This window comes from Balaenoptera ricei, chromosome 8, assembly GCF_028023285.1.
Source record: "Balaenoptera ricei isolate mBalRic1 chromosome 8, mBalRic1.hap2, whole genome shotgun sequence".
NCBI classification, from domain to species: domain Eukaryota; kingdom Metazoa; phylum Chordata; class Mammalia; order Artiodactyla; family Balaenopteridae; genus Balaenoptera; species Balaenoptera ricei.
In genome coordinates, this window is record NC_082646.1 from 72,143,073 (window position 1) to 72,158,422 (window position 15,350).

Genomic DNA, 15,350 nt, shown 5'->3' on the forward strand with positions numbered 1-15,350 from the left:
GCATATATGTGTCTTCCATGCTATTTTTTCTGCAAGTTGCTTTCACTGCAAATTAAAGAAGTAGAGTTCAGCTGCTAACAGGTATCTACTATTGTTGCCTTCAAGTTACATGGGGAAACCGAGGCTCAGAGAGGGTCTGGCCCATGGTGACATAGTTAGCAGAGGACAAACACAATATTTGAACCCAAGTCTATGCTCTGAGTCCAGATGTTCATGACATTGTAGGGAATACTCCCAAAGGGTAGAGTCTTTGCCTTTCAAACTCAAAACCTAGAATAATCACAATGATAACTTCAGGGAACAGTGTTTTAAGTGAAGAGGTTCTATATTTCCTGGCAGATGATCTTAGTGTCACCAGGAGACACTGGAAAAATAAAAATAAACCCAAGTTAGAGGGGTTTCAGATATTGAGACTCTCTGTTCTATATCCAGCCGCTATAGATTTTTTTATGATACATGCCCAGGGAGGGTTAGAGTGTGACCCGCACCCCTGCAATAATACCCAGCCACCAGCCATGCCATTCAAAGTACTAGGGCGGTCACCTTCTTCCTGGAGTCATTTCACTCTTCAGGCCTGCAGGTCCCTGTGGTGGCGGCCAAAGGCTTTGGAGCCCACGTTGGTGGGCATGAAGTTCCTCTTAATCACGCTCCCAGATCTGCTCAGCCAGCCCGCCATCTTATGGGTCACGCAAGTGGCAATGTTGCATGATCTCTTCTGGGCAGTGATGCTGATTTGTAGGATGGAGAAAATGAGAAGGCCTGTCAGTGAGAGGTTGAGGGCAGATGCTGCCCCATGGGACCATCAGTGGAAAATTACTACTCTGAGAGGCACCAGTGAACCTTAAATGTTTCTGCTAAATACAGTTTTCTACACAGCAGAAAATCATAGGGTTTTAGGGAAAATGCCACAATCACTCCCTGTAGACATTTCCAGGGGTGTCAGAAGACCAAAGATGTCTCTGGGTTAATGGTCTTGGAACACAGAACTGTTAACAGCCAATCTTTCCAGTGTAAATTAAATACCAACCAAGGCTTATGAGATGAGAGAGAGATTTGTGGCACTATACCCAATCTCATTCTTAAGTATACACCTTCCTGGTAAGCTGGGGGAAGGGTAAGCCATGTTCTGGGAGGGGTGCAGAGATTTACCTGAAGCCCTCTGTCTCATGCTCCAGCTCACTGGCCTTCATCTGCACATAATACTTCACCGTTGCAGCCAGTAGGAGGCGCGATTCCTCCTCAGTGAGTGTAGCAGGTACAAAGCCACTTTCCAAGGCCGACCTAGGGAAGGGAAGCAAGCCAAACTCATGCTCTGAGCCCCTGCCTACCCCCACCCCAGGATAAGCAGCCAGCTTTCTTGGTTTCTGGGACTTCCACTGAGGATGTGGCCAACCAAATTCTCTCTCTCTTTTTAATTTCTTTTTTTAAGGTTTTTAAAATAACATTTATTTCTTAAAAGTTAACATGTGCATAATAGGAAATCAAAAAACACAAGAAACAAAAAACAAAGTCATCCATCATCACAAGCAGTTTACTGTTTGATGTGTCCTTCTAGATCTCATTTGTGTATTTATACAACTAAGCATCCATTTTTATGTAATTAAGACCATACAGTTATGTATCATGCTTTTTCACACATCATGAATATTTATCATTTCAAAGTCCCAAAGCTATGAGTATTTTAATAACCAAGAATACACTACACCAACTCAATCTGGAAGGAGAAAAATGTAATCCTGCCTTTCTTGGTGACAAAAATTTCAGAAAAGACAAAAATGGCAACAGGCCTCTAGACAAAGATATTGGCAGAGTTATGATTAAAATACTACATTCCCTTAATGTTCAATTAAAAATGAGACATAAAGCAACAGAGTACACGAAGTATAATGCTTCTAAGAGGATTCATTACCCAATCTAAACTATTAAAGTGTTAGCGAGGAGGTATGTTTCCATTGAATTACTTAACAATGTATTCCTATAGTACAGCCAAGAGATGCACACACATCAATGGTTATCATCAAAATATAAATAGGAACATATCCACATACATCCCTCCCTTTATACTTCCTTCTGCCCCTCTTCTGCCAACCTAATGAACACGTCCTGACATGCATTTCTCAGAGACGGTTTAACAATTCCATGTCCAAGGTGCTGCTTTTACATCAATTATAACAAAGATATTTACAAATAGGTTAATTCACTAGCTCTACTTTTTACCATACATTGTCACTTCAGGACATCTAAAAAAGCCTAGATGTTGCAAAATAATGAATGAACCTTGTCTATAATAAACATTGGTACTTTACAAAAATGCACATATAGACCTATGGTTATAACCTAAAATTGTTTTCTATATGGAGATATTAGCCAAGAGCCCTTTCCCTTCACCCTTCCTCTTACCCCTCCTCCAGCATTTCAATGACTAAGTACAAGACTACATCTAGCTCCAAGAGGTGGATTAACATAGACACCCCCAGAAGATACAGCCCTTCCTAAAAACCAACAAAAGGGCATTTATTAAGGGATTATCTTACTACTCTATTTTTAATATACTTTGGGCATTAGGACTTGCTTATTCTTTAATACACAGCAATATTAACTAAAACACACAAATAGAACAAGGGTTAGACAATCTGAACTTGTCTAAAGACTCATGGGCACAGAACCCTTCTCTCTGCACTTCCTTCCCTGTCCCCTCTTCCCTCCACGACCACCCAGTGAACAGTCAGCTTACTCTCCAAGACTCCTTTAACAATTCCACTCCCCAAATATAACCATTCCTATGAATTAACAGAAAAAAATACTTAAAAGGTATTACTTTAACTCTCTGTTTTCAACATATGTTGTGCACTTTTACACATCTAGAAAAACTAGATGATTCAAATAAGGATTTAAGTTTGTCCACTATCTATACACATAGTAGCAATGAATAAACTGCACACAAAGGCTTTAATCTCAAAGTGTCTTCTAAACAGGAAAACTCTGGCCTAGAACCCTTCCCCTTTTCATCTCTATCAACCCAGCCCAGTTCTCAATGGACAGGGCATGAGGCATGTATCCATCCAAAAATGCCACTCACCAGGATTTAGGCTCTGGTGTGACCTAAAAGAAGTGGTTTGTTCCGAGTGGATTATATAGACTTGTGAAAGGTGATGGTTAGATTTTCAGGAATTTTATGAGCTTAGTGTAAATACAGCCATTATTAAAAACTAAATGATAATGATTTGAATCTGAAAATGGTTTCAATTTAATGTAATTTGAATAAAGGTGAGAAATTAGATGAAAACATCACATAGATTTAATAACAAATTTATTGGCAAAGTAATTAGCAGATTAGGATGCAATTCATTGATCAAATTATGGTTAAATTAGTAAACAGGTTTGCTAAAGACAGAAATGTTTGGTAACAATCAAAAAAAGCATGCTGTGAGGTTCAATCAGTTACAGTATATGAAATTTACAAGGAGTATCCTGTATCTTATGTGTGTTTGTAAACTGTGTGATACACATCTTTGTATCATAAAAAGTTTATGGTAAACTTATATACATGTTTACATTCATACATTACCCCCCCCCCCACCCTATAAGAGCCAGATTCAGCACAGCACAACTTAGAACACAGAATTATATGACTGGGAGGCGGGAGTGCTCCTGGCAGGGCTGTCTCACCTGAATGGTGCTGAGTGGAGCATGCCTGTCTGGTACAAGACCAGGATGCTGAGGACCAGGAAGGGGGGAAACTTCCAGAAGCCCATGACGACTCTCTGCAAGGGAAGAATAACATCAGCACCTGGAGCAATAAATAACAAATTCCATGAGCCCACAGACCCAGGCTCTGCTCCTGCCTCTGCCCCTAACTCCCTGGCGTCCTGGTTTCATGCTAGTCATGTCACTCCGATTCACCATCGTTTCCTGCTCAGCCAAGTGGACTGCTGGAAGATTCAGTAAGGCTGCAGCATGCTTGGCTTAGCAAAGAAACCTAGTGGGACAACTGGGTGAGGAGGTCTTGGTCCATAGCCCCCGCCCCATCACTCCACTCACTCTCACATACAACGTGTTGGCCAGGACTCCTGGAGGACAGAGTCCGAGTACCTGTCACCACAGCTTTTCCCACTGTGCAACCCAGAGCTGTCCTCCTGGTGCCGGGCTTTTGCACATACATGGAGGGGGGAGGGGATTACCGAGGACAAATTTCTGCGGTTGGAATCCCTGAGAAACTGAAGAACCACATTCTACTGCTCAGCTGCTCCACACTTTGGTAAAGAGTACCCTGTAAGAATCAAGCTGGAAGGGTCTCAAATTGGGACCCAGGACTTAAACTGGGAGAAAAGTTCCCAGAACCCACAACGGGGGCTTGCGTTTAATGGCTGCCTGCCCCTCAGTCACTGCACCTATTTGCCACCCGCTTGCGCTGGCCCAGGTTCCGAAGCATTTCCCGCGGTCCGCTGGGCACAAGACGTGATCCGTGAGAGCACCATCTGCACAAAACTCTTTCTGCGTCCAGATCTGCTTGCAGTGCCAGGGGAGCTCCAGCATCCCAAACTGACCTAAGCACGTGTGCTGCGGGAAAGGAAACTGGAGCCCGCCTCAGCGCTGGGAGAGTGAAGCAGGGAGTGCGTGAACTGAGACCATCCAGTGTTACCTGTGGAAGGAGCCTGGGATGCATTGCAGAGTGATGCAGGCTGTGTGAAATGACCTAGACAGAAGTGGACAGAGCCTTTGCGACTGGAAGAGAGCAGCTAAGAAAAAGTAATGGAGAGAGAGAAGGAAGAGAGGGGAGAGAGAGAAAAACAGAATCCCAGCTAAGCAGGAATCTCCGGGCTTACCTGGCAGCAGGAACCAGGTGGCTTGGAGCAGAGGAGGGAGCAGTGGCGGTAGCTTTGGCTTCAGGCGATGGCACTGTGGCAGAAGTGGCAGTGACACTCGAGCTGGGCAGTGCGCCTGATGCCTCCCAACACCAGCAGCTGCTCTTATTCCTGCTGCTCTGGGTCTGGGGTGGTCCAGGAGCTCTGGGCAACCAATGAGGGGAAGGATCTGAGCCCCAGAAGGATTGTGTCATCACTTGCGTCCAGAACCTGGAGCATCCAGAAGGACCACCCCACTTGTATCTGCATTGAGGTCATTGATGGCGGGGGCGGGAGGGGGACGTGGGGGGGGGGTTGGTGAAGACCAATGAAAAACACAAAAAGTGAGTAGGAATTTGAGGACAGGTTGACGTCATGGTTAACTTCAGCTGTTCGGTTTTGCGGGTTTTGAACACGCACGTATCCCACTCCATCCCCACCTGTGCGATCTTGTCTGGCAGAGTCCAGCATTACAAGGAACCCTGTCTCCCCTAGGTCTGACCGCAATCCTCCGTGCAAGTGCAGCTTCGAGGGTTAATGCACAGTAGAGTTGATGTTTCTGTGCCCAAGGAGGGGGTCTGATTCAGGCAGCTGGAATCACACACAGGAGGGCAGGGCTTGTGGGTATCAGACACAGGGGATCAAGAACTTTGTCACACTGGAACTCTGTTGCAGCTGTGCCTTTTCCAGGTGGAAACATCGTGGGCTAGTAACTTCTAGTGCCTCAGTATACTTATCTTTGAAATGGGGATCATATTCTCATCTTGAAGGAGTGTTATCAGTAGTAAGTATGTACCTGTTCTCTGCCCAGGTGGGGATCCAGAAGTGCTTACCAGGGAAGTTCATAGGGGATTCCGTGGGATTGCAACCCATCTTCCCAATCAGCACCCTGTGCAGCTGCCTGGAGTCATGCTGGTTGGTCCATCATGTGGGTTAAGGAGGGGCTGGATGCCCTACTGGGCCAGAGCAGGGAAGTGCAAGGCTAAAAGCTTCCAAGCGGACCTCTAGCCCCACGCCTCCTCCCCCGCCATTCATCACCTAAAGTTCAGCCTCCTTCTCCAACCATTTGCCCAGCTGCCCCTTGCTTCCGGCTGCTGTTTGCCAAGATGTTCCAGTGACCTGTGATTCCAGCCCTGCACCCACGTCTACTGCAATTCAGTCCTCTGCTAGAAAGCCCGCCAAGCTTGATGGTGCTAAAGAGTCCAGCGGAGTGCAATCCTCGCTCTCACTTCAGTCATACTCTTACACACACACAAACTCAGTACGTTCTCCACACATGTGCGCACTCCCAAAGCACAGGCACTCACAAAATGACACTGGCGCTCGGGGGCCTCCAGGTGATGCTCACAGTACCGCCCTAAGTATGCTCAGAGCGGCATGATTAGGACCTGCGTCCACGAAACCTGCACCGACTCTCAGTAAGTGTGCTCTGTAAAGCCCGATTACCCAGCACCTCCACCCTCCTACACCCTGCCCAGCACGTTTCTGGATCTCTCTGTCGGAGCTCCTGCTCTAAGCCTTCCAGGAAGGTCTGAGGTGCTGACTTGCTGTCCTCAGCAGATAGAATGCAGAAAACGAAGCTTCTCACTGTCCGCAGTATCGCTGGGTCTGAGCACATAGCGCAAGATCCAAGCAGCCTGTACAGACCCTCCAGCGCGGCAAGCACTGCGGCGGCATCGCGGGGCGGTGGAATAAAACACGAATCCCAGGTAGCTGGTTTTCTCAGGCGGAACCGAAACTAGCCGAAACGAGCCACGAGTGACCCGAGCCACAGGTCCACGCCCCAGACCTCAGTGTCAAGAAGCTTCAGTGTTTTGTTCGACACGGCGGCTGCCTCGCGGCACATCTCTTTCCCTTGCAGCTTGGTGGTCTCGGGCTCAGGACACCTAACTTCCAAGAGGCCCTTATTCCAATTTTCTGCTTCTTAACCTTAGCGGTGGCACTGATGCAAGCGAATAAAACCTTGGGGCAGGGGAACTGGATATCTGAAACTGGCTCTCCTCAGGCAGGGCGGTGGGGGATCCGGGGAATGGAATAACCGGTTGGAAGCGCGCAAGTGCGCTTGGGCGCAGAGCCGGGAAAGGCAAGATGTGCAAGGGAAGGATTCAGGATGGCGGATCGCGGGTTCAGTACATCTTGGAGTCTGGAGGCAGAAATCGGGGGCTGAGACCCAGACCGCGGTTAGGGAACTCAGCAGCAAGACTAAATTGGCGAACGCGGCAAAGCAGATACTGTGTGGCATGTAAACTGGGCTCTGCCACTTAAGACTGTTGTAGGAGAGGCTTTAAAACTCAGGTGCAAAACACTTTTGCCGACATGACTTCCAAGACCTGAGGTTTCTGACGTATCGATCTTCTGAAATCATTTGTAAGTACGTGTGTACATGGATTGCCTTTTCATATTTTTAAGAAAAATACTTATTCATTCATTTGGCGGCGCCGGGTCTTAGCTGTGGCAGGGGAGATCTTCGTTGCCGTGAGGGGGACCGTCGCTGCCGTCTGCGGAATCTTTAGTTGTGGCATGCGGGAGGCATGCGGGATCTAGTTCCCTGACCAGGGATCGAACCCTGGTCCCCTGCATTGGTAGCTCGGAGTCGAGCACTGGACCACCAGGGAAGTCCCACCTTTTCCTGCGGAAGTCCCGCCTTTTCCTATTGAGAGAACCATGGCTCTCACCAGTGCAATGGTGATGATAAAATGGTTAAGAAACGACTATTGGGGCTTCCCTGGTGGCGCAGTGGTTGAGAATCTGCCTGCCAATGCAGGGGACACGGGTTCGAGCCCTGGTCTGGGAAGATCCCACGTGCCGCGGAGCAACTAGGCCCGTGAGCCACAGTTACTGAGCCTGCGCGTCTGGAGCCTGTGCTCCGCAACAAGAGAGGCCGCGATAGTGAGAGGCCCGCGCACCGCGATGAAGAGTGGCCCCCGCTTGCCGCAACTAGAGAAAGCCCTCGCACAGAAACGAAGACCCAACACAGCCAAAAATAAATAAATAAATACTTTAAAAAATAATGACTCCCTTCTTTAAAAAATAAAAAACATTCTCTTATAAAAAAAAAAAAAAAAAAAAAAAAAAAAAAGAAACGACTATTTTAGAAGCCGAATTTGTTACCATATCATTTTGTGAGCTCAGAACTCTACCCCTGGCTGTCACGTGTGCCATCTACCTTCAAACCCTACATTCATTCCCCCCTCTGAAATCTTTGGTGGCTACGAAGGGCTAGCGGTGTGAAGCAGGACACAAGGTCTGTACCCAGAGGGTGCTAACGTAGCCTCCTGCAACTTCAGCTTTTCTTGAAAAGTCAATCTCTCAAGATAGGGAGGGACTGACATGAACTCATCCATCAAGTCCTCTGAATTTCTAATGAGTCCTGGTGCTGAGCTGGGGGCAAGGTTAAAAAAAAAAATCTTTGGCACTTAGCAGCATGTGTTGCACACCAGGTGGCACTCACCCAATGTTTATTAAATAAAGGAAATTAATTTACTCTGGCAGATTTACCAGCCAGTCTCAGCGGTATTATAGGACTCTAATCTAATCCCAGCCAGCAGAGAATCCGGACCTAGCTAGGTAGCGCAGCTTTTCAATTGGATTTCGAAATTGTGAGCTCAAACATTTGAGACACTCCTCTCATTTTATTTGACACGCAGAGTTGGTTTCCCCATGGAAGTTTCCAGGAACAAGACAGGGAAAGGAAGGTTAACCCTAGGGTTCTTTCGAAAGTCTAGAGTTTCCTAGTATGAGATACAAAACCATTCTCCTCTGAGCCCGTCCCTGATTTACCAAGTGAACTCAAAGTTTAGACCTTACCATGTGCACATTGCTTATGTTGCATTCAGCCCTACCTAAGACTTCTTTTAACTGAAGCACTAAACAGAAATTGATCTTGAGAAAGTCAAGGAAAATACTGATTTAAAAATAGTTACCTGATTATTTTGCACTTGATTGTACAGTCTTATTTCATAACTTTTAAACCTGAAAACCAGGTTTAAAAGTTTAAAAGGTTTTAAAGGGGGAAATAATCTAGTTTGGAAAAAACATGTTTTACAACATTCTGATAAACTGTAACTGCAGTATTTATTTCCATACTTTTAGCTTAGATTCCTGTGCTTTATTTCAAAACTTTTTTCAATTGAAGTATAGTTGATTTACAATGTTGTGTTCATTTCTTCTGTGCAGCAGTGATTCAGTTTTATACATATATATATTCTTTAAAATTTTCTTTTCCATTATGGTTTATCTCAGGATATTGAATAATCTATAGGACCATCCATACTGCTGCAAATGGCATTATTTCATTCTTTTTTATAGGTTTTAAGTATAGTTGATTTACAATGTTGTTTTAATTTCCACTGTACTGCAGTTATTCAGTTATACGTATATATACATTCTTTGTCATATTCTTTTCCATTATTGGTTTACACAGGATATTGAATATAGTTCCATGTGCTATGCAGTTGGACCTTTTTGTTTATCCATTCTATATATAATAGTTTGTATCTACTAATCCCAAACTCCCAATCTATCCCTCCCCCACCCCGCCTCTCCCTTGGCAACCACGAATCTGTTCTCTATGTCTGTGAATCTCTTTCTGTTTCATAGATAAGTTCATTTGTCTCATATTTTAGATTGCACATGCAAGTGATACCACATGGTATTTGTCTTTCTCTTTCTGACTTACTTTACTTAGTGTGATAATCTCTAGGGCCACCTGTGTCGCTTCAAATGGCATTATTTCATTCTTTTCAATGGCTGAATAATATTCCATGTTATGTATGTACCACATCTTCTTTATCCATTCATCTGTTGGGGGACATTTAGGTTTCTTCCATGTTGGCTATTGTAAATTGTGCTGCTGTGAACACTGGGGTGCATGTAACGTTTTGAGTTACAGTTTTCTCTGGATATATATCGAGGAGTATGATCACTGGATCATATGGTAACTCTATTTTCGTTTTTTAAGGAACCTCCATACTGTTCTCCATGGTGGCTCCACCAATTTATATTCTCACCAACATTGTAGGAGGGTTCCCTTTTCTCCACACTCTTTCCAGCAATGATTATTGGTAGACTTTTTGATGAAGCCATTCTGACCAGTGTGAGGTGATTCCTCATTGTGGTTTTGATTTGCCTTTCTCTAATAATTAGTGATGTTGAGCATCTTTTTATATGCCTGCTGGCCATCTGTATGTCTTCTTTGGAAAAATGTCTATTTAGATCTTCTGCCCATTCTTTGATTGGGTCGTTTGTTTTTTTGATATTGAGCTGTATGTGCTGTTTGTATATCTTGGATATTAAGACCTTGTCAGTGGCATTGTTGTAAATATTTTCCCCCTTTCCATAGGCTGCCTTTTCATTTTGTTGATGGTCTCCTTTGCTGTGCAAAAGCTTTTAAGTTTGACTAGGTCCCAATTCTTTATTTTTGCTTTTATTTCTTTTGCCTTGGGAGACTGATCTAAGAAAATATTGCTACGATTTATGCCAAAGAACGTTTTGCCAAAGTTCTCCTCTAGGTTACTCCTTTAATTCTATATAATTTGTGTATGATACAAAGTCAACAACAACAACAAAACCACAATGGTAACAACCTCAGCAGCAGTAGCAACAACAACACAAATTCATTCTCTTCAGTCTGGGCGAAATTTGGAGCTGTTAAATTAACTGGAGAATTTTAACTGAAAATTGACTGTACAGGGTTCCACTTACAAGGAATTTAGAAATCATAATAACAAATAAAAAGCTGAACATACTGAAAAAATCAACAACTCTTCTAGGAGCCTTATGAGAGATAAGGACTGAATGGGCAAATTTCTGCCCCTAAGACTGGGGAGACAGAAAGGTGAATACAGAGAGTAATGGCTTCCCAGAGCAGGCACTCACAAGGGCAAACTCACCTGGAACCAGCACCGGACAGAGTTAGAAAGCCTGAACTATAACCGACAAATTGCTAGAGTCTCAGTGTGGACAACTTCTGAAACTTAAAAACCCATCTTCCTGCCCTGCACCTGTCTGAGATTTACCTCCAGTAGCTCAACCAGGCTCTCACAGTAAATAGGGAGAAAAATCCCCTTGTGCTTTCAGCCGGGTAATGAGAAAAGGAATCATTTTGAAATACACTAGAGGGCTTCCCTTCCCTGGTGGCGCAGTGGTTGAGAATCTGCCTGCCAATGCAGGGGACACGGGTTCGAGCCCCCGTCTGGGAGGATCCCACATGCTGCGGAGCAACTAGGCCCGTGAGCCACAACTACTGAGCCTGCGCGTCTGGAGCTTGTGCTCCGCAACGAGAGAGGCCGCGATAGTGAGAGGCCCGCGCACCGCGATGAAGAGTGGCCCCCGCTTGCCGCAACTAGAGAAAGCCCTCGCACAGAAACGAAGACCCAACACAGCCAAAAATAAACAAATAAATAAATTTATATATAAAAAAAAACACCAGAGCAATCTGTATTTCTTAATAAGGCCTGCCCTTATTAACTCTAGTTAACCAGACCCTAGCTTTACTGTGATATTATCAGAGACTAAGTGACTTGGGGGAAGGGAAATTCCCTACTAACTTCATTCCTAGGCTTTCAGGTGGGAGTAGGGAAACACCCAACTCTAGGACCCACTAGTCCCCTCTGTCACCTAAGTGGGGAGTAAAAAAAAACTAAGAAACACCTGTGAAGTTCACAGTCCAGTAGAATACTCTCACTAAAAGACTGAGACCTAATTATAGGGCTATGGAAATCTTTCCCTGTCCCCAGACCTCACCACCACATTACTAAAGGCCTATTTCTAGCGTTTCCTTTCACCTGGTATACTAAATGTGTACTAAAAGGCAACAAAACAATATGAATAGACATCAAGTATCAGATCAATCTACTTTTCTTATGCTTAGTTGATCTAACAGATAACAATTTGTTCAAAATAATAATAGCAATGGTGTATTCAATAACATACAGTTATATATATCATATATCTATATCCACATAATTAGGAATGATATATGTCTGGAGAATGTTGCTAAACATGAGGAGCGGAGAATTTTCAAAATAGATAGGAGGAAGAGGGGGACAGATACCTTTCCCTTGTATCCCTGACACTAAAATACGTAATAGTGCTCTCTGAGAGGGGAGAGAGAACTTGCCACCTGGATGGCAGCGCCATATTCTTCTGTCATGAAAATGGATCTACAACTGACTCCAAGTCCTTGCCTGGATGCCACGCTTTCTGCAAGTTGTCAGCAGAAGCTTTGTAATATGGCTGCTTAGTGAGTTCACCTAGAGCCTAAAGCACATATATAATTGAGCCTGAAAAAGAAAGAGGAATAAGACCAGTCTCCTAAGAATGATTATGGTCTCTTAGGGATGTGAGACTCAACAAATGAAACAATTAAAGAACAATAAAAGATAGGGAGTTAGTACTTGTTCCCTATTGCTGCTGTAGCAAATTATCAGTACTTTAGTGACATAACGCAGTTTATAAACTTACACTTCTGTGACTAGAAGTCTGACGTCCATCACAGGTCTCAATGTGCAAAAATCTTGGCAGGCTTTCTGGAAGTTCTAGAGGAGAATCCATTTCCTGTTTCTAGTGGCCACCCGTGTTCCTTGGCTCATGACCCCTTCCTCCTTTTTCAGAACCAGTAATGGCGACTTGAGTCCTTCTCACATCGCCTCACTCCAACCTCCTCTTCTGCTTCCCTCTTCTACTTGGAAGGAGCCTTTTGATTTTACTGGGCTCACCTGGATAATCCAGGCTAGTCTCCCCATCTGAAAGTCCTCAATTTAATCGCATCTTTAAAGTCTCTTTTGCCGTGTAAAGTAGCAAATTTGCATTTCCAAGGATTAGGATGTGGATGTCTGGGGGCGGGGGTCCTTACTGTACCTACCATAATAAGTAAATGTTGGGCTGACTGGCAAGGACAGTGAATGCTGGGGCTTGGAGAAAGAGGCTGCCGTGGGCTGGAGCACTGAGGAAGTCGCCCAGAGCAGGTGGGCCAGAGCCAGAAAGTGGCTAAATAGAGGGGAAGTAACAGAGTGCCTGAAAAGAGAGTGCATCTAGTGGGGTGTGGGGCAGGCGGTGAGGAGACCACTCTTTATATCAGGTGCCACCCTCTGTCCCTCTTCTTGAGAATGGTGCCTCCCTGAATCTACGACCTGTATGGCTGGCTGCATTGAAATCTCAAGTATCAGATGTTCCTCCTCTAGCAACTTCCAGTTTGTGTTCTTCAATATTCCTGTTCATATGTGCTACAGAGCAAGGGGGGCTATTGAGTGAACTGTTGTCACATTTGGTGAAACTCCAGTAGAGGTGGGAAACGGACTGCTTTGCATCACATAACTCCAGGCCTTGACAGGTTATTGGTTAGGATGCAGTTAAATCCTGAAGTTGGTGCTTGGACTTTGAGCCCCATCCCTTAGATACTTCTACTAGATCCCTTTGACAATAACCAAACAACAAGGCTTTTAATTAAGTGAGGATTGTATTAAAGCCCACCTGAAAAAACCCACTTTATTTTTTTAACCTGTATCCAGTATTTAATGATGCATGCAGGTTGGGCAGGCAATAGGGAATTGTTAACACATGGAAGGTGCATGTGAGCCCCGGGACTTTTCACTGCTTGAACTTGGAGAAACTTTCTAATGTGTCTGTGCTCCCAAGAGACATTGTGATCATTATTTAGGCATCAGGCTTCTGGAGCTTTGATGTATGATTCCCTGATCCCTCGATGGGACATACCAACTGCCATTAGAGCCTAGAACCAAGAATACAACATCAGTGGATTTTTAGGTTAGGCAAGGAATGAGAAAGGCATTTATGGCAGAAAGAAGGAATGGGATATCATGTCCGTGGGGTTTTCCTGGCCTCTCATTCTTGGAAAACGAGAGGTCCTAGCTTATTTTCCTGTAGCATGGAGGTGACTTGCCCTGGCAGGCTACTTTTAATCTTTTTTCATCTCTTAATCATTTATGCGAAAGGATCATATAATAAACCTCATAGAAAAATCTCAATTTCCCAGGTCAAAAATTAGTAGATACTACTTTCTCAAACCTCAGTGCAAAACCTGGAACTGAATAAGTGAAGCATAGTTTTAAAAGCTATTCTAAATTTTTTTTTAAAATTTATTTATTTATTTTACTTATGGCTGTGTTGGGTCTTCATTTCTCTGCGAGGGCTTTCTCTAGCTGTGGCAAGTGGGGGCCACTCCTCATCGCGGTGCGTGGGCCTCTCACCATCGTGGCCTCTCCTGTTGCGGAGCACAGGCTCCAGACGTGCAGGCTCAGTAATTGTGGCTCACGGGCCCAGTCGCTCCGCGGCATGTGGGATCTTCCCAGACCAGGGCTCGAACCCGCGTCCCCCGCATTGGCAGGCAGACTCTCAACCACTGCGCCACCAGGGAAGCCCAAGCTATTCTAAATTTTAAAGTACTCTTCTATATAACTTTTGAGTCAAAGTGAAAATCAAAACAAAAACTATAGACTATTTTAAATATGCAATCTTTATATCTTGTAAACATGTCAGTGGTTACAGATGAACTCAGAGAACAAAATCCGAGCATTACATAGTTTCATAATTTACTTATTAACTCAACAAATGTTTATTGAGGGCCTATCATGTTCTATGGAATTTTCTAAGTTCCAGGGATACAGCCAAGGATACATGTAACTTCCCTCATAGAGTTACATGCTGGTGGAAGGACATAGACAAAAAAGAAAAAATAATAACTATATAATATTTTAGATAGTGGTAAGTTCTATGAATAAAAAATTAAGCTGAATAATCAGGTGATAGAGAGTAATCTGAGAAGGAATGTAATTTTGTATATGGTGGTCAGGAAAGTCTTCTCTGAGGTGGTTCATCAGAAAGAAGGAATGGGATATTGTGTCTGTGGGGTTTTCCTGGCCTCTTATTCTTGGAAAATTAGAGGGCCAACTTATTTTCCTGTAGTGTGGAGGTGACTTGCCCTGGGGGCTGCTTTCCCAACCCCACAGGCTCCCTCCTTCCAACCCCGAAGGCTCCTTCTTTCTGTAGGCACCAGGAGAGGTTCCTTCCAAGATCAAAATGTTATTTTTAGAGTGACTTCAACTTCCAGGGAAAGAACTGTGTGTGGTTGAGGAGGGCCAGGCTGGTCACTCAGAGTGGTGGAAAGACTCAACTGGTCATGTTAAGGAGTTACCCTGGATGGGCTCCTCTTAGATGATTAAAATTCTGCCTTAGCTTAGACTTACCAGATACACAATGTCTCTCTTCTCCCAGGCTGAGAACAGTGTTCCGTGGAGAAGAGGGATAGAAATAGGAACCTTCCCACTGTACTACAAAGGTCCTAACAGGGATGACTCCTTTATGGACACTGTCAGGGAGACATAAGGTGCATATAAGGGGATTTACTCTGTAACCAGAGTCACCTGGTATTGGGAAGAGTAAGACTTTGGTGTCAGGAAACTGGATTTGAGTTGTTTCTACCAATCACTTTTTGTCCTCCACACAGTAATCTCCCTCAGCCAGTTCATCAACATGTAAAATGGGGAT

General features: G+C 44.4%; 1 protein-coding gene across 1 annotated transcript; it reads right to left on the reverse strand.

Annotated features, from left to right (window-relative positions):
* Positions 1-568: 568 nt before the first annotated feature.
* On the reverse strand, positions 569-3,755 carry LOC132369865 (calcitonin receptor-stimulating peptide 3-like). The gene is made up of 3 exons (XM_059929568.1): positions 3,670-3,755; positions 1,150-1,281; positions 569-728 (listed from the first exon to the last, which is right to left on the reverse strand). The coding sequence occupies exons 1-3, from the start codon at positions 3,753-3,755 to the stop codon at positions 569-571; spliced, it is 378 nt and encodes a 125-aa protein (XP_059785551.1).
* Positions 3,756-15,350: the final 11,595 nt, after the last annotated feature.

Coding starts and splice junctions, on each gene's coding strand:
- LOC132369865 (XM_059929568.1), bottom strand. CDS start 3,755: ATGGGCTTCTGGAAGTTTCCCCCCTTCCTGGTCCTCAGCATCCTGGTC. Junction 1,282..3,669: donor CTCCACTCAGCACCATTCAG/GTGAGACAGCCC, acceptor TCCCTTCCCTAG/GTCGGCCTTGGAAAGTGGCT. Junction 729..1,149: donor CATGAGACAGAGGGCTTCAG/GTAAATCTCTGC, acceptor CCTACAAATCAG/CATCACTGCCCAGAAGAGAT.